Source organism: Schizosaccharomyces osmophilus, chromosome 2 (assembly GCF_027921745.1).
Source record: "Schizosaccharomyces osmophilus chromosome 2, complete sequence".
In the NCBI taxonomy this organism is placed as follows: domain Eukaryota; kingdom Fungi; phylum Ascomycota; class Schizosaccharomycetes; order Schizosaccharomycetales; family Schizosaccharomycetaceae; genus Schizosaccharomyces; species Schizosaccharomyces osmophilus.
In genome coordinates this window covers 2,095,732-2,112,913 of record NC_079239.1, presented here as the reverse complement: position 1 = coordinate 2,112,913, position 17,182 = coordinate 2,095,732, and the positions used below count along the sequence as shown (strand labels likewise).

The 17,182-nt window shown below is 40.0% G+C and overlaps 8 protein-coding genes across 8 annotated transcripts; 6 read left to right on the top strand and 2 right to left on the bottom strand.

The window, feature by feature from the left end:
* Positions 1–14: 14 nt before the first annotated feature.
* Positions 15–2,120, top strand: snt1 (Set3 complex SANT/Myb domain subunit Snt1; the record flags this gene model as incomplete). The annotated part of the gene is made up of 1 exon (XM_056182244.1): positions 15–2,120. The coding sequence occupies one exon, from the start codon at positions 15–17 to the stop codon at positions 2,118–2,120; it is 2,106 nt and encodes a 701-aa protein (XP_056038009.1).
* A 572-nt stretch (positions 2,121–2,692) lies between these two features.
* Positions 2,693–4,748, top strand: hsf1 (DNA-binding transcription factor Hsf1; the record flags this gene model as incomplete). The annotated part of the gene is made up of 2 exons (XM_056182243.1): positions 2,693–3,032; positions 3,220–4,748. The coding sequence occupies 2 exons, from the start codon at positions 2,693–2,695 to the stop codon at positions 4,746–4,748; spliced, it is 1,869 nt and encodes a 622-aa protein (XP_056038002.1).
* A 640-nt stretch (positions 4,749–5,388) lies between these two features.
* nda2 (tubulin alpha 1) lies at positions 5,389–6,853 on the bottom strand (the record flags this gene model as incomplete). The annotated part of the gene is made up of 2 exons (XM_056182242.1): positions 5,389–6,704; positions 6,799–6,853. 2 exons carry the CDS (start codon positions 6,851–6,853, stop codon positions 5,389–5,391), a joined length of 1,371 nt encoding a protein of 456 aa, XP_056038003.1.
* A 401-nt stretch (positions 6,854–7,254) lies between these two features.
* On the top strand, positions 7,255–7,557 carry coa5 (cytochrome c oxidase assembly protein Coa5; the record flags this gene model as incomplete). The annotated part of the gene is made up of 2 exons (XM_056182241.1): positions 7,255–7,425; positions 7,483–7,557. 2 exons carry the CDS (start codon positions 7,255–7,257, stop codon positions 7,555–7,557), a joined length of 246 nt encoding a protein of 81 aa, XP_056038004.1.
* A 305-nt stretch (positions 7,558–7,862) lies between these two features.
* On the bottom strand, positions 7,863–9,665 carry SOMG_03450 (transmembrane transporter; the record flags this gene model as incomplete). Its single annotated transcript, XM_056182240.1, has 1 exon — positions 7,863–9,665. The coding sequence occupies one exon, from the start codon at positions 9,663–9,665 to the stop codon at positions 7,863–7,865; it is 1,803 nt and encodes a 600-aa protein (XP_056038005.1).
* A 1,436-nt stretch (positions 9,666–11,101) lies between these two features.
* On the top strand, positions 11,102–12,592 carry cip1 (RNA-binding protein Cip1; the record flags this gene model as incomplete). Its single annotated transcript, XM_056182239.1, has 1 exon — positions 11,102–12,592. The coding sequence occupies one exon, from the start codon at positions 11,102–11,104 to the stop codon at positions 12,590–12,592; it is 1,491 nt and encodes a 496-aa protein (XP_056037899.1).
* An 852-nt stretch (positions 12,593–13,444) lies between these two features.
* Positions 13,445–14,758, top strand: ufd1 (Hrd1 ubiquitin ligase complex subunit Ufd1; the record flags this gene model as incomplete). The annotated part of the gene is made up of 5 exons (XM_056182238.1): positions 13,445–13,447; positions 13,496–13,661; positions 13,770–13,802; positions 13,858–13,979; positions 14,036–14,758. 5 exons carry the CDS (start codon positions 13,445–13,447, stop codon positions 14,756–14,758), a joined length of 1,047 nt encoding a protein of 348 aa, XP_056037898.1.
* A 514-nt stretch (positions 14,759–15,272) lies between these two features.
* Positions 15,273–16,444, top strand: oga1 (Stm1-like protein Oga1; the record flags this gene model as incomplete). Its single annotated transcript, XM_056182237.1, has 2 exons — positions 15,273–15,290; positions 15,590–16,444. The coding sequence occupies 2 exons, from the start codon at positions 15,273–15,275 to the stop codon at positions 16,442–16,444; spliced, it is 873 nt and encodes a 290-aa protein (XP_056038379.1).
* Between the last annotated feature and the right edge of the window lie 738 nt (positions 16,445–17,182).

The following is a 17,182-nucleotide window of genomic DNA, read 5'->3' as shown; positions in this document are numbered from 1 at the left end:
AACATATTAAATTAATGGATTCGACTACTTCAGAGGCAATTAGCTCAACAAGGGTAACACCGAATTCATCTGACCGTCCTCCGGAGCCATTACCAGTGAATGAGTCGTACGGGCATCGTGAAGATGAGGATTCAGAGACAAACACTTCTGTAACGCAGTCTCCTACAAATTCCGAACGATTAACGTATGTATTAGACGATAATGCCGATACGAAAGCTTTACAGTCATTGTACATCAAAAACGTGTACGGTGGAGAACCAACAAGTATTTATAGAAAGGTTAAAGATTATGGTTTTTATGAAGAAAATATGGAAAAGTTTCATGAGCATAAGCACGTTTTTGTAAACGTCTTACGCAGTCGACGAAAAGCATTAGATACAAAAGTTAAACACCTTAAAGGTACCTGGAATCAACTAGCAAACAGATGGGAAGAAAATATGCTTCGTGTCGACAGATTTACAGAGCTTGATAAAATGAAAGGCTCTAAAAGAATGGAGCCTTCTGTGAAGAGGAGTACTCGTAAGGTAATGAGTAACTTCACTGCAGGAGACATCGTTCACTCTGAAGAAGAATTTCTTGCAATTCTTGCTCGTTTGGAACAACAAGAAAAGGAAGCTGAAAATGCTGCAAAGAATTCAGGACTAGCTCAAATTCCGAACATGATTTTAACCGAAAACGACGTCAAGTCGGCCTTTTTTAATGATCAAAGCAGACTTGTTAGAAATTCCTTGGATTTTTATCACTTCGACTCTCCTTCTGACATTTGGACGGAAGAGCAGCATTCCATATTTGTACAGCAATTACTGCTTCATGGGAAAAGATTTGGAAAAATAGCAGAGGTTGTGCCAGGTAAAAATGTAAAAGAATGCGTTTTACATTATTACTTGACAAAGAAGAAATACAATTATCGTGAGTTGGCAGCTAGCACAACGAAAACGCGCGGTCGTCGCCGCAGGAAAATGTCACCAGGCCAGCGAGGCATTAAGAAAAAGTCCAAGGGTTCTGCGCTTATGGTAGATATAGAAGCAGCGGATGAAACAAATAACCAAGAAGAACATACACCATCCATGAATGAGGATGCTGCTACAACGGAGCATGCCGTCGTTGGAAAAGAAGAACATACACCATCCATGAATGAGGATGCTGCTACAACGGAGCATGCCGTCGTTGGAAAAGAAGAACATACACCGTCCATGAACAAGGACGCTGCTACAATGGAGCATGCCATCGTTGGAAAAGAAGAACCACCAACCAAATCAAAAAGTCCGGTGAAGTTGGACGATTCTGACGTGGAAATGGATAGTGACAAAGCTGGCGGTACTGGAGACAAAAGTGATTTAGGAGCAGAAAAGGCTGCAGAAATAAAAAGGGTCACACTTGATACTCAAGAGAAAGATGCACCAGTTAAAGAAGAATCAAATGAGGATACATTTATGGAAGATGCTTCCCAAAATATAGGAAGACAAAGTATTTCGACGGAATTGCAATCAATACAGTTACAAGATGCTTCCCATTTAAAAACTCCTTCCCCTACACATACTCCTTCAGGAAAACGAAAAAGTAGCTTTTCAAGCAGAAAAGAAAAAGATGCCGCTTCTGCACTAGCAAACCTATCTTCCGTGGGTCGATCGTTTCCTTTTTCAAGTTCTTCAGCTCGAATGGTTGAGAAACAACTTTCGGGGTGGGATGAAAAAGAGGAAGCTCTTATTTTGTCTTTAGCTCATGGAATGAATCCAATAAAACAACAAACTACGCCAAGAAGAGCTTCATCCGGTTCAAGAGATGCACTTAACAATTTGGATTTTTTGTCCCCGCAACTAAGCTCACCTTCTAAGAGAAGAGCAAGTGAATGCATTACGCCATCGATTTCCAAGATTCTCGATCCACTCGTTAGCAACGAAGGCCCTCTTCATTACCGTGCTGAATCTAATGTCACTTTCCCTGGCCGATTTCAGATTCAGAGACTCCATGAACGAGATGTTCACTCATCGTCTTCTCGGCCGTCGCATCAATCGTTTGCATCTATTCATACATTGGCAGCTTTAGGTGAGGATTTTGAAGAAGAGCAGACTGATGAAGATAAGGAAGCTTCGTCTTCTGATCAAGAAATGAACGCTTAAGAGGATCCGGAAAAACATGATCGACACCACATCTGTTCATGTTTGCTTTTGTATCTCTGCAACACTTTGGCTAAATGGGGTACCGCAGAGAAAGTAGTCAAGATTCTTTCTTGTCAAAACTTATACGGTACATCTCATCTCTTCTCAATTGTATAATATTTTTTATTTATAATGGCTTCCTACTAATGACCGACTATAATAATTGAGTCTTTCCACTTTTCTATAAAATGTGTTTTATTCACTTAGCAAATAGCAAAACGAAAGAGTACGTTACGCATCGGTGTTTTGCGTAATAATTAGTAGCATCGTTTACTGTTCTCGGTATTGTAAAAATAGGGCACAGGCTACTAATCAAAAAAAAAGTTTTTCTCTACAACTGCCAACAACTGAAAAAGTGGTTTTAAGCATAATTTGCTTTGAAGTAGCAAATTGTGAAGCGTTACAATTAACAAAATTTTGAAATAAAGGCTTTTTAAAAATTTTCGTTAGGGGATAAGCAACGTTGGAGCTAATCTTGGATACTCTGCAAATAGTTGAAATAGCGTCCTTGGCGAACTTGCGATAGGATTCTCATGATTCAGTCCGCATCCTCAGTTAATAGCAATAATATTAATGGAGCGAATCAGGTGGTGGAAATGAGTGCTTCTCCCGGTGCTGAAACGCCTTTAGCGAACGGTAATGCCTTAACTTCCATGGGTGCTGGTTCGAGTTCTGGGTCGCAAACGAGAAAGATTACTCAATTCAGCAATAAACTATACAACATGGTGAACGATTCCTCGACGGACTCTCTCATCCGCTGGAGCGAACGTGGTGATTCCTTTTTCGTCATCGGGCATGAGGACTTCGCAAAACTTGTACTTCCTCGGTATTTCAAGCATAATAACTTTTCGAGTTTTGTACGACAGTTAAACAGTAAGTATATTTGAAGAGTTTGGCAAGCAATAGGACCTTCCATTGCACCTTCATGAGGTACTTATAGAAGATCAGACAAACTTAGTCCCAAAATATTTAGGGATGAGATTTTCTTGATCTTTTGATTTCCGCAAAGGTGCTTGGCTCCATGTTTCTCTTAGTGTTTAAGATACTAACGTCATTTTAGTGTACGGTTTTCATAAAGTCCCTCATATTCAGCAGGGAGTTTTGCAGTCGGACAGCCCCAACGAGCTGCTTGAGTTTGCCAATCCCAATTTTCAACGCGACCAACCCGAACTTTTATGTTACGTTACAAGAAAAAAGGGTGGCTCTCAAGCTTCCGACGATGCTGCTAACTCATTAGACATGTCAACAATTACAATGGAATTGCAGAACATTCGAAATCAACAAATGAATTTATCCAGCGAACTAAACCGAATTCAAGTCGATAATGCTGCCCTTTGGCAAGAAAACATCGAAACCCGGGAGAGGCAACGTCGACATCAGGAAACTATTGATAAAATTCTTCGGTTTCTTGCTAGCGTGTACTTGGATGGTAAACAAAAGCCAGCAAGCAAAGTTATGCCCAAGAGTCGCCGACTTTTGTTGGAAGCCAAATACCCCTCTGCGTTGAATCCAAACTCAAATCCCAACCTAAGCTCCAACCGTACTTCTCCTTTTGATGCATCTTCCAACGTGACACCTACTAATGCAGGGTTTCCTCCTGCGAACGTAAACCAGGAAAATGACGCCGAATTAAGGTTCCGATCTATGTCAGCTGGTCCTGCCTCATCTAGCAATATTACTGCAGCAAAGTCTGATACCGCATCTCCCAAAAATATGGATGCTCATAATTTAATGAACGAGTTAAATTCACAGAGGAAGAATTCCGTGGAACCTCTTCCGAATACAATGGATTCTGGCATCTCTCCAAATCGGTCTCCATCCACTGAATTGCCCACTCATTCCAATGAAGATGATGGTTTAGAATCGAAGTTATCGAATACGGGTGATATCATCAACATGCTAGATGATGCCGGAACAGTGGACAATGAAAATATGAACGCGCTGTCTCCTTTGCTTTTTGATTATCAAGATTCCGGGTATCCTTCGAATGTGGATCCTGCTCCTGAGCAAAATAGCATGCCTGTTTATGGTGCCCAAAATAATAGTTATCCAGCTGATAGTGCTGTCTCCAATAGGTCAGCTTTGAATCCATATTCATGTAACGATTACTTGTCCAACATGAACCCCTCTTATACGTCTTACCCAAACAAGGAACAGCTTACCAATTATTATCCAGGTTTTGCTTCTGATCAGAAACGAATCACAAATGTAAATGATGGGATCGCAAAGCAAGATCAAAATATTCAAGCTTTGGCTGATATATTAGGGATCCCTCTTTCTGATGTGAAAGGTGACTCCAGCGGAAATCCTGCCTATGCTTCTTCTTCTTTAAATAACAACTACAACATGCCTATTTCTTCTGATTTAGAGAGCGTGTTAAATGTCGCTCCTAGTGAAGAGTCCTTTTCGGAATCAAATCCCGTTTTTGATGAGTTTACGAACATTTCTAATTTGACTTCTCCTCCAGAAGCTTCCACAGGTCAAAGTTTTGATCCAAACAATATGGTATTGCCTGGAATGCAGAAGGCTCCTATGAATACTCCTTCTTCTCAAGTTCGTAAAAAAAGAAAGTCCAGTGTTGGTGTATAAAGAGGTTTTCTGAAAAGGGAACTTTGGCTCTCGTTCTGTGAGCAATTTTGTAATTTATTGTGAAAACATGGGTTTTTAATTATGAGTCATTGTTGTTGGTTTTGCTTAATGATTCTTTTTATGAAGAAGTGATGGTATCTTGTTAAGTTGTTTATTTTATTTCTTTATCAATTAATAGTATCTTGGTTTAGAGTGTATTAATGTTACGAATATTTTCATGAAGCGATATACCGTTAGGTTTTAAAAGGTACCTGCGTCAGTTGTAAATAGGCATTCGTAGTAAGCGGTCATGCAGTTCAAAAATGCCAGAATATTTACTTTTATTTGTTACAGATAGTTTAGTAAACAAACACAAATTTGAATTAAAGTATCAGGCTTATAATACAAAGACAAACGTTTATTGGATCTAATCGACAGATATAAAAAATAGAAAAATTAGATATTAAATCCTCTGGCCATAAAAGGCCGATCGTTTCGATAGAAGGCGTTCTTGAATAGTTTAGGGAATGTGAAGCTCATCAGCTATGTAATGCAAAACAGGGATTAACTGAAGTGTTAAGCGTGATTAAAGAACGAGTATCCTGTGGGTTATAAGAGAACGAATGAATGAAGGGTTAAACGAAGGTAATTAGAGGATGAATTAATATTCGTCTTCAGCTTCGTACATTTCATTATCAGCAGAATCCTGACCAACTTCTTGATAATCTCTTTCCAAGGCAGCCAAATCTTCTCTTGCTTCAGAAAACTCGCCTTCTTCCATACCTTCACCGACATACCAGTGAACGAAAGCACGCTTGCTATACATAAGATCGAATTTGTGATCCAAACGAGACCATGCTTCAGCAATGGAAGTAGTGTTCGAAAGCATACAAACTGCACGATCCACTTTAGCAATACCACTATCGGGTATATGTTGAGGAGGTTGGCTGCAAATACCAATCTTGAAACCAGTAGGGCACCAATCGACAAATTGAATGGTACGCTTGGCCTTAATAGTGGTAACGGCGGACTGAACATCACGAGGAATGACATCGCCACGGTAAAGCAAGCAAGTAGCCATGTATCTACCAGAACGAGGGTCACATTTAACCATTTGATTATAAGGCTCAAAGCACTGATTGGTAATCTCTGAAACACTGTTGGCTTCATGGAAAGCTTTCGATTTACTAATAATGGGGGAATAAGTAACAAGAGGAAAGTGAATTCTTGGGTAAGGAACAAGGTTGGTTTGAAATTCGTTAAGATCTACGTTTAGACTTCCTGCGAAACGCAAGGAAGCAGTGATGGACGAAACCACTTGAGCGATTAGGCGGTTCAAGTTTTCATAGGTAGGACGTTCAATATCGAGGTTACGACGGCAAATGTCATAGCAGGCTTCATTGTCGACCATAAAGGTACAATCCGAATTATCCAAAGTAGCGTGAGTCGTAAGAACAGAGTTATAGGGCTCCACTACAGAAGTACTGACTTGAGGTGCAGGATAGACGGAAAATTGAAGATTGGACTTTTTACTGAATTCCATGTTGAGACGTTCTAAAAGTAAAGCACCAAGACCAGAACCAGTACCACCGCCAAATGAGTGGAAGACAAGGAAACCTTGCAAGCCAGAACAATTATCGGCCATACGACGAATTCTCTCGAGGGTATCTTCAATCATTTCTTTTCCAACCGTGTAGTGACCACGAGCATAGTTGTTTGAGGCATCCTCCTTACCAGAAACCATTTGTTCTGGGTGAAAGAGATCGCGGTAGGGACCAGTGCGCACTTGATCGATAACATTGGGTTCCAAATCTACATAAATGCTTCTAGGAACATACTTGCCTTGTCCTGTTTCTGAAAAAAACGTAGCGAAGCCATCGTCGCGGTAGCTTGTACCGTGGGGTGTTTGATTTGTCTTATCCAAAGGATAACCATCAGGTCCAATGCCATGTTCCAAACAATAGAGCTCCCAGCATGCTATAAAGCGGTCAGTAATCCATCTCATCCATTATTTTTCGGAAATAGCTCTCGCAAGCGACCTTGTTACTATTTTCTTATTTTACCACCGTACCATTACCGATTTGCACACCAGCCTGACCAACGTGAACGGAAATTACTTCTCTCATAATGACTTTTCAAATAAAGGAAAATGCCTTAATTGTAAGCAAAAGATGGTTTAAACAGGTTGCTCGTAAAGGCAGAATGCTTCGTTGATGGAGGACAATATTAATAAAGGTGACTTGCTGCAACGTTGTATTTACCTTTACGTGCTATACCACACTACACTAAGATGTAAACAAAAGAAAAGTAAGAATGTTTAAATGGAAAAAAGAAAAAGAAAAAAAGGAGAATCCTCTCTTCTGAGCTAATTAATGATCAAGTACAGAAACAATTTCGTTTCAAATTTATGCACGTCGCTTTCTTTCAATAAACTACACTCTTTCTTATTATTCTACCACAACCGATTACCTCGTTTCATCACAGGAACCATTATATTCACTCATATTAATTCTTTTTTTTTTTTAATATGGGTCGCTCTTGCAACAGTATTCGAAAAGATTTGGCAGATTGTTTATTACATTCAGATTGTATGTTCATTCATGGCAAATCTGCTAGAGAATGTATGAGAAACAAAGAGCAGCTCCCGGTGGAATGTAGGAATTTGATGACTTCGTTTGGAGAATGTAAACGACAAATGGTAAATTCATTTATATTAACTTACATTCAAACCCATTGCTAATCTCTTTATTTGTAGCTCGATATGACCAAACGATACAGAATTGCTCCAGAACAAGATGAATCGTCAAAACCCTCTCCGGAGGCTAAATAAAATAAATCGAATACAATATGTTAATACAATCTGTGGCCAGATTTGTTAGGAACCGGACCCTACTTTCTTTCAGAATACTACTGTAGCTGTATGCTGAAGGATTCAATAGACTCTAATTCATTCTGAAGCTTCAGAAATTTTTTGGTATCTTACTGACATATTTTTTGCGACGACATTTCATTAAATTAAACACATTAAAAGAAATGTATATGAGACCTAAACAACTATTACCAAACCGTTAAAAAGAAATATTAAAAAAGCTAGATGTAACTTTTCAAGAAGTCAATAAATTTTTAAAGAGAAGATTAAACTTGTTCATTCTTTTGCTCCTTTGCGGGAACCTTTTCCGACTTTTGAACGATTGAATTACTCTTCACAAACAAGACGGCGACAGCGCCAATAGCCATGGCAATAGTAGCAAAAATCCAAATAGTTCGAAAAGCAGATGCAAAAGTTTCTTCAATATGGTCCCGTTCGTGAGCTGGATACTGCTGGATCTGTTCGTACGAAAGGGACGCAATCGAACTGTTCCCGTGAAAGGCACCAGTTACCCTCTGGCTAAAAATAACCTCGCCCACAGTGATACCAATAGCTCCTCCAATGTTTCGTATAAACATCAAAGTGGCAGTGGCCATGGACATTAACGAGGGAGGAAAAGCTGCCTGCATAGCAATCATTGGAGGTAAGAAGAAAAATCCAGAGCCAAACATATAGATAGTGGTTAAGCCCATGGCTTTGGGAAAGGAAGAGTAGGCCCCCAGAGATATCAAACTGCCCATTCCGGCAGTGCAAGCGACAGCCCCGATGTAAAGTAGTGGCTTGTAGCGACCCAACTTTTTTAAAATCAAGCCAACAGTTATTGAAAAGAAGCACAAAACACATCCACCGGGCAAGAAATGCACACCGGCCATGATGGGATCATCACCTCGAATCCGTTGGAAGTACTGAGGAATATAATAAGAAAATAAATAATAGTTTAGGAAATGCACGAAGGAACAAACGAGTAAGCTTAGACTATTTATATTTTTGAAAAATACTGAGGGCAACACAGCATTTCTTTTCGTATTAAAATCATATACGAATGCAATGACTACTAAGGCAGCACCAACAATAATATAAGGTAAAACACTGGGACGAGACCAACGACCAGACGAAGCCCCTAAAGAAATACCTAACAAAAAAAGCACAACGCCCGTAATAACGGTAATAAGTCCAAAAAAGTCAAAAGTTTTTAGGAATGTACGGAAGGATTGTCGACGCACGGGTAGCAACCTCAAAAAGAAAATAAGACAAGATATCGCTAAACCACCGACAGGAAGGTTGATGAAAAAAATCCATCGCCAAGTAGTTCTTTGACATATAACACCACCTAGAATTGGACCAAGGACGAGAGCGATGCCCCAGGCCGAAGCAACCAAACCGGTGTATACAGGACGCGTTTTAAGAGGGGTGATATCAGAGATGATTATGTTCACCAAAGACGTAATTCCACCACCTCCAAGGCCTTGGATGGCTCTGCAAACAATTAGCATAATCATGTTTTGACTAGCACCACTGAGAGCACTACCGAGCATGAAGAAGAAGACGGAAACATAAAGCATAGGCTTTCTCCCTACAATATTCGAGAGAACACCAACGGCGGGAAGGATGGCATTTGTGGCTAGGGAATACGAAGTACCAATCCAGAACGAATGAGAGGCATCATGGAAATGCTCGGAAATAGTAGGAAGGGCAACTGTGACAATGGTATTATCTAGAGCAGCCAGGAAAAGCGTCAAGACGAGAGCTGGAACGACAATAAACATGTTATTTTCGGGAATCATTTGGATATCTTCATCTTTTTTTGTTTTTTCACTTGCATTGTCCCTTACATGAACATTTGCATCAACTTTTTCGTCTATGGCTTTCGAGGATTCGGACGATTTGTAAGCATTGGGTGAGAGGACGGCTGTGGATGCCTTGTCAGACGACAAAAATTGATTCCTTTGTAAGGAATCAGCAGCATCGGAATCTATAGAGATACTCTTTGTGAGAGGTTTCTCGTTGCTGGCCGGGACATCTTGATCATAGTAATCCAAAGCATGATTGGAAGAAATTGAATTATGCATCGTAAAACAGTACTAAAAGAAGAGGAAAAAATAAGAAAGTTCGAATGAGAAGGGAGAAAAAAATAAACTATGTAAGGATGGGGATGTGACGATACGGCGAATGAGGAAAATACTTACTAGGGAAATGAAGCAAGAGTTGCGAATTAAAAGGACGAATGGCAAACTGTTCGCGAATACGTCGAATAAATTAGTGAAATCCAAAAACACTATATCTGTCGAAATGGATGAAAAAACAATCAAGGTGTAATAGTTCGTAAGACTTCAACAGGTCTATAGTCCAAAGATGAAAACTCCAAGAGAAATCAATGAATACGAATCAATAATTCTTTACCAGCACGTACGTTGTGTCGTTTGCAATGAAAAGAATTCCCAAGGATGGATGTATTGAGAATTGGAAAGCTGCTTTATCCTTAAAGAAGCTCTTCCACTAATTAATGCAGCTACAACCCCGAAAACATGGGCGTAGGAGGAAAAATGAAAGAACCTGACTCTTCTGGATTCCGATAGAGTAGGCGTAATTGTGATAAATTAGTAATTGAAATGAATTGTATTATGAAGTGAACAACCCTATTACGATGAATGGAGCGTACTTCTTTTTTGTTTCAAAAATCCTTTTCAATGGGAATACAAAACGTTTCTATGTATTATGTCCCTACCTTTTTTTTCTTGCTTTTTGATACTCTTTGGTAAAAGAAGAGGCAAGAACCCAAGCGCAAATAATATTTCCATTCTAGAACGTGCAGAGATTCATTGAAAGCATCATAGTATGAATTTGTATATCGTTATACGATTGATTATAGATGTGTAGCACGATATCAATGTTTTATAATACGATATTTCGTCCTGAGTAGAGATGGTGAAGAAGGGAGTGGCGAACGTTGCTAAATTACATCGCTGGTGGAAGAAGTTGAGAACGATAGATGCATGTTGACGGTTTTTGTAGCAAAAGCGCAAAGACGGCGTCGCAAATAATCCAACATATGGATCCACGTTTGTTGAAGGGAAATGAGAGAGGATTTGTCCACGAGAAAGAGACTTCCAGGTGTCCAACCACCTTGTCAAAGTCTTTGTCTTGCTTCGCGAGTACTACATCATGCTTTTCTTATACGCTTATATGTGAGGATAATATTATTGTATTACAAATAGAGCTGATACTACGAATAATGTCAGAGTGCGTAATATATTATACCGTTTTTGAACGTATTGGATTCAATAAATTTTAACGGGGTTTTACGTAATGGTCTTATTTGAAGTCTCCAATTGGCCTGTGACTCAACTGCGTTTTCTACTTGAAAACAGCAAAATCTCTTTGTCGCATTGAACCGAGTATTTCGTGAAACTACTGCGAAAAAAATTGCGGGCTTTGTTTCCAAATTTTTTTTCAAGGACTCGAGAGGGTTTTTATCTGCTTTGCTGAAACGAACGAGCTTTGTAAAATGTCAAATGAAGCATTTCCTTGGAAAGTCAGGACGAATGATTCACATTCATTAACTAATAGTCCTGCCCCAAGAAAACCTAACCATGAAGCACTTTCCAGACTTCAGTCACCTCTGAATTCCCCGAAATTACAACCGATCGGATCTCCTCAGGCCCTTCGTAAAGCCACGTCCGCTAACGGATCGAGTGCGTCCATGTATCCAAAATGGTCAGGCGGTCTATCTCTCTCTAGTAGCCGCGCTGCATCACCAGCTCCTTCAACTTCGGACCCCTTTGGCAACCTTGCTTTCAGTGGTGGTGGTGTCCTAGGCGGCTCGGATGCCTCTAGTAAAGGGAATTTTCCAAATTTTGCTACAGAGCCAAACCAGCAGGTCTCCACTCCGTCTCTTGTTTCAAGAAACGCTGCATTTATGGGAGACCCTTTTGCTCAGGCTGTCCATAATGCCACCAACAATATGGCTCCTTCCTTTCAGGAGCCCTTATCATCTTCCGATGCTAATCGCCCCGAAGATGTCGAGGCGTATCCCTCTAAAAGTAATCCTTCCTCCTCCTTGCATCATCGTTCGACAATGACTCCCTCAAACCAGACGTCCAACTCTGCATCTGTCGAACCCGGCGAGGACACTATTCCAACCGCCATTGTTGTAAAAAACATCCCCTTTTCCTTAGAGAAGGACACTTTGCTCGAAGCTTTCAAGCAATTAGGCATTCCACGTCCCTACGCCTTTAACTATCATTATGACAATGGTATCTTCCGTGGCTTAGCTTTTGCAAATTTCTACCTCCCCGAAGAAGCTCAAGCAGTTGTCCAAACTTTGAATGGCTATGAAATAAACAGCCGTCGTTTGCGAGTGGAATGGAAACGCCAATTACCGGTTGCTGAGCGCGAGAAGGCTGAAAAAGCAAAAAAACGCCAGGCAGAGGAACGTCGTAGAAAGCACCAATATAAAACCTTTGAAGTAAGTTTTAAGGATCAGGGCTTGGATCTCAACAACACTACAACTCTAGAAATATACAGTCGTCTTTTGCTTTTTGCCAATCATTGCCTTCCCGGTAACGAGCTTGTTTTTGAAGCTCCTTCAAAGGACCACACCGTTTCTAATGCTGTACGAGCTTTTGCATTACATTTTGACTTGGATTACTACGTACAGCCTAGTGCCGAAATCATAAAGTTGACTGTCACACAACCAGCGAAAAAGCCCTCCAATGTAAGCCATTCTCAACCTTCTTCACCAGGCTTCCGTCGTGCCTTGCATGCTCCTATGGCATCCCGATTTTTGCAAGAACATGCATTGAACGGAATAAGAAGTGCGCCAATCACTCCTCCACCCAGCTTTTCCTCGCTGGTGAACCCTATTCGCTCCGTTGACGACAAGATTTATGGTAATGATTCTCCTTTACGACAGACATCTACGTTAAATACTCCTTTGCACTCGCGAAATGAGTCTCAGCCCGTCCTAAAGTCACCTTTTGGTTTTCCCCATAATTGAGTGATTTACGTTTCATAATATCTACCTTTTTGCGATATTGCTAAAAACGCTTTGTCACGATTTACCCATTGCCTTATCAACATTCGATGTTTATGCTTTTGATAATTTAACGATTTTGGCTTGGTTTTGAGTCCCTTTTTTACTGATTTATTTTGAATGATTTACGTTCAGTGTATATGAAATATAATATTTTGTGAAAAAGGCATGATTCTTTATGTTTTATCTGTCTTTTACTTTATATGCAACTTCTCGTCGATATTGTCTTAGAAACACGCGTACGGTGCTACGCTCGTTTTGTACCAATGATCTAAAAAAAATTGATTTCCAGTAATTTTAACAATGTCTTTGAATCTTTCTTCGCTATCTTGGCCTTTACTACATTCAATGTAATATGGTCTAATTGTTTTAATGAACGAATGAATTATGATGTTACGACGTGTTTTCCACCATAGATTCATTTACTAAGAAGCATTATGGATTAAAGATTTCTATGATAATATATTTTTAATTGAATCTAGCAGCTCTTGTATTCTTAATTTCCAAAGCAAAAAGCTATTTCACTCACTTCAAGTAGACAATATGCTGTAACTGTATAAAAAGATGTCAGTAAATCTCGTTCAATTTCAATAATATGATTTACTGTACTTTGTTCCTCTTCGTTCGACTTCCCTATGTTCTGACTCTAATATATACAGTGTAATCACATTCTTTCGAGAAATTCATTTCAGAAGGGAACAGGATTCATTCGCTTTTCTCTGATTTCTGTTAAATTCGTCGTTTCGTTTGGTTTTCTAAATAAGCAAAGTCGATTACTTGCGTTTTCTGTTGAGAAATAAGCACTTGTTTGCCAAAATGGTATGTACAACATGGGCGAAAACCTGGAAGTTTAACCATTGGGAGTAGTTTGGCGGAGGATTTTTTTCAGAAGATTATAATGGGCTTTCTATGATGTCTCATTTGCGCTCAGCATTTGAAGACCCCAACCAAAAGTTCGATGCTCATTATCGATGCTACCCTGCTGGTATGATGCCTGGAGAAAAAGGGATTAATGTAAACTATGGTGGAAAAGGTACGTGGTATTTGTTGTGAGGATGAGCACATTTTCGGAGGGCGTGCATAAATGTGCATCTTTGGAATGTGCTTAATCCTACTGAAACGATCATTGCTAACTAGCTAGTGATTCTTCCCCCCTCTGCCTTGGAAAAATTATGTATGTGATTCGTATACAATGGTCCAGAAACGTGGTTTTTCTAACAACTTTTTAGCTCGGTTGAACGTTAGCTATCCAATGTTATTTGAATTTGAAAACGCCGCAGCCGAAAAGAAGACTCATGGCGGTGTGTTGGAATTCATTGCTGAAGAAGGAAGGGTCTACTTTCCTTACTGGGTAAGTGGTTGAAGAAGGCATAAAATGGATTGTTCGTGCTAATACTCTCGTTGTAGATGATGAGTACATTGGACTTGGAGCCAGGAGACATTGTGCATGTAGTCAACACCGACATTTCCCAAGGCAGCTTCGTAAGATTACAACCTCAAAGCGTCAACTTTTTGGATATTAGTGATCATCGAGCAGTTTTGGAAAGTGCACTGCGAAACTTTAGTACGCTCACAAGAAACGATATCTTCGAAATTCTGTATAATGGCGAAATTTTTCGAATTAAAGTGATTGATGTTCAGCCAGACGATTCTCGTGGTGTCGTGTCGGTGATTGAAACAGACTTGGTTGTCGACTTTGAGACACCTGTTGGGTATGAAGAGCATTTGCAAGAGAAGGAGAAAGAGCGCGTTGCATCCATTAAAGGGACAATGGTGAATAGAATTAAGTACAATGATCTTGTGAAGCAAGGACAAGCTTCAACGATGAAAGGAACGGGATCCAAATTAAATGGAAAGCAGATAGAGGAAAAAGAGCCTTCTGAAGTTGACAATCTTAGCAATTTGGAAGAACAAGAGTGCCCAGCTCCTTTGAACTTGCCGATTGGTGTTTACTTTTTTGGATATCCCTACAAACCGCCTGTTGGAAGCGAAGAAAACGTTCCTGAAAAGCAACCCCATACATTTCACGGCGCTGGAAATTCTCTTCGTTCGTCCCGCAATGCTGAAAAAGGTCAAGGAAAGAAATCCACTTCTGGTTTAAAGAATAATCCCATCAATGTTGACATCTAATGACTTTTTTTTCAGTAATCGGTACTTTTTTCATGAAAATTTATGATTTATGCCTACCTTTCTCTAGTTTCTTTCGATGCATTTTGTTCAAGAAGCTATATATGTCCCTCGAATGTTGTATATTAGGGAATAGTTGCACGAAAAATAGAAGAAGCTTCCTTTAATAAATACAAGTTACAGTGGAAAATTGTCCTACTTGTTTCAAATTTGTTTCATTGAGTATCTTTCAAAATGGTAATATAGTTTATTCTTTCTGCTCTGCTAAATAAACTATGAAGACCGCTCATGATTAACTGTCAAGACAGACTTGACTGACCAACCCGAAACGAAAACGGCTCTGACTGATTTCTACTTTAAGTAGGCCTTTTTTTCTTCTTTCTTCTTTTTTGTTTTAGCGACATTACAAGTCATGTCCTTAAGCTACTGTAGTGTGACCTACCCTATACATTAGTGACTGCTTTTTGGATGAATTAGTTGTGTAACGCAACACACGAATAAACTCTACAGCTTCCAAATGTCTGTTGCATCCAAGGTATGAAGAAAAGTCGGTAATGGTTGATTATGTGGAATTCCGAGGATATTTTTGTGGTATTGATAAACTGATTTGTTGAGATACGAAAAACGGAACATTTCCGGTTTATGAGGAAGTAAACTGAGAGATTGTTTAGACGTAATTTTTGGAAAGACAAACAATTTGTAGATTAAATATGAATTTAATTAGGAAATAACGCTAAATTGGAATTCCCGGTTAGCAGGAGAAGTTAAAATAGACCATTGCCGAACAACTATAAGAATATTATTTGGGCAGTAAAGTGTTAACCAATCTTTTAGAACCTCTTTGACCTCCTCGGAGAGGAGACTCCCGCAGCAAACGCTGACAAGAAACCCAGCAACCGTGAAAAGAAGGAAACTCCTTCCCCCATGCCCCGTGAATTGGTTGCTCCAAACAGTTCCTCTAAGAAACGTGATCCTAATCAGCCCAGTCCTCGTGAACGTACCGTTGCCAAGAAGGCCGATCAACCTCGCAGACCTCGCCGTCAACCTCAAGGCAATGAAGCTTTCATCCGTGAAGGTAAAGATGCTCGTTCCAACAACTTGTCCCACCCTGTAGATTCCTCTGGTGCTCCTGCTGCTCGTCGTCCTCGTCGTGGCCGTGAGAACGACCGCCGTAGCCAAACTGGTGTCGTTGACACCACCAAGCAAGTGAATCGCGGTTGGGGTGACGCCATCCAATCCGAAGAAACCGCTGAGGTTGCTGAAGATGAGGGCAACACCCCCTCTGGTGCTAACACCCCTGTTCCCAACGAAGAGGACTCCATCAAGACTCTTGATGAATTCCTTGCTAACCGCAAGTCTGCTGCCAAGCCTGTTGGTCGTAAGGTTGAGACCATTGACAATGCCAAGCCCCTCGAAAAGGGTGAGCCTGAAGACCTCTTCGCCTCTGTCAAGAAGAACAACGCTTCCAAGAAGGCTAACGCCGCCAAGGAGACCAAGCCCAAGAAGGTTGTTCTTGACATCGAGCAAACTTTCACCACTCGTCCCGCTCGTGGTGGTGGTAGTGCCCGTGGTGGTCGTGGTGGCCCTCGCCGTGGCAACAACCCTGCCCCCAGAAACCAAGCTTCCGCTCAAGCTCAAGCTGCTGCTCCTCCTACCCTTTCTGAAACCGACTTCCCTGCTCTTGCTTAAATGATTTGAGCCGGTATGAGAGCAGCGCCGTTGCGACATGGAGCGTTTTATTGGTCTTGGATGATTTTTGTTGTCAAGCGCATATAGAAAGGTTAATGTATTTTACAGCCCTTTTTTGTCTTTTCATTTGAGTACATTTTACTGGTTTTGTAGACTCGGCAATAGTTTTCGTTTTGTACCTTTATGTTGATCTTAAAATATGCACGAAAACTTTTGTCGTGTGTCTTTTTTCTGCTGAATGAATAGGCAAGGTCTTGACTATGTCTAAAATAGTTGAAGTATAATTGTCAAAAAAGTTTTTACCGCATCCTACAAAATCTACGCTTTTTTATTGTAAAGTAATATTGGTAATTATGAGTAGTTTACGAGTGAGAAGAACATGGGGTTTTCATTCATGTATTCATGCAAATTGAATATTCGTGCGTACTAATGTCAAGAACATATTGTAGCGGGAAGTAATACTGTAGGAGTATAGAAAACCAAAAAAAAAAAAAAAAAAAAAAGGAGATCCCGGAGTGTTGTGCTAAAATAAAATAGAAGAAATCAAAAAAAATTTGGTAAAACATAATTTACTGTTGCTTTAAAAGGTATTTTCCTGCATAAACGAATGGCTTTTTTTGAAAAGTCTTTTGGACCATACATTTTCTTGAGGAAGTGGCCTTAATCATAATTGTACAAAATTTATTTAATCGTTCCTCGTACACGTCAAATACTTTGCCTGATTTCATTCATGTTCCA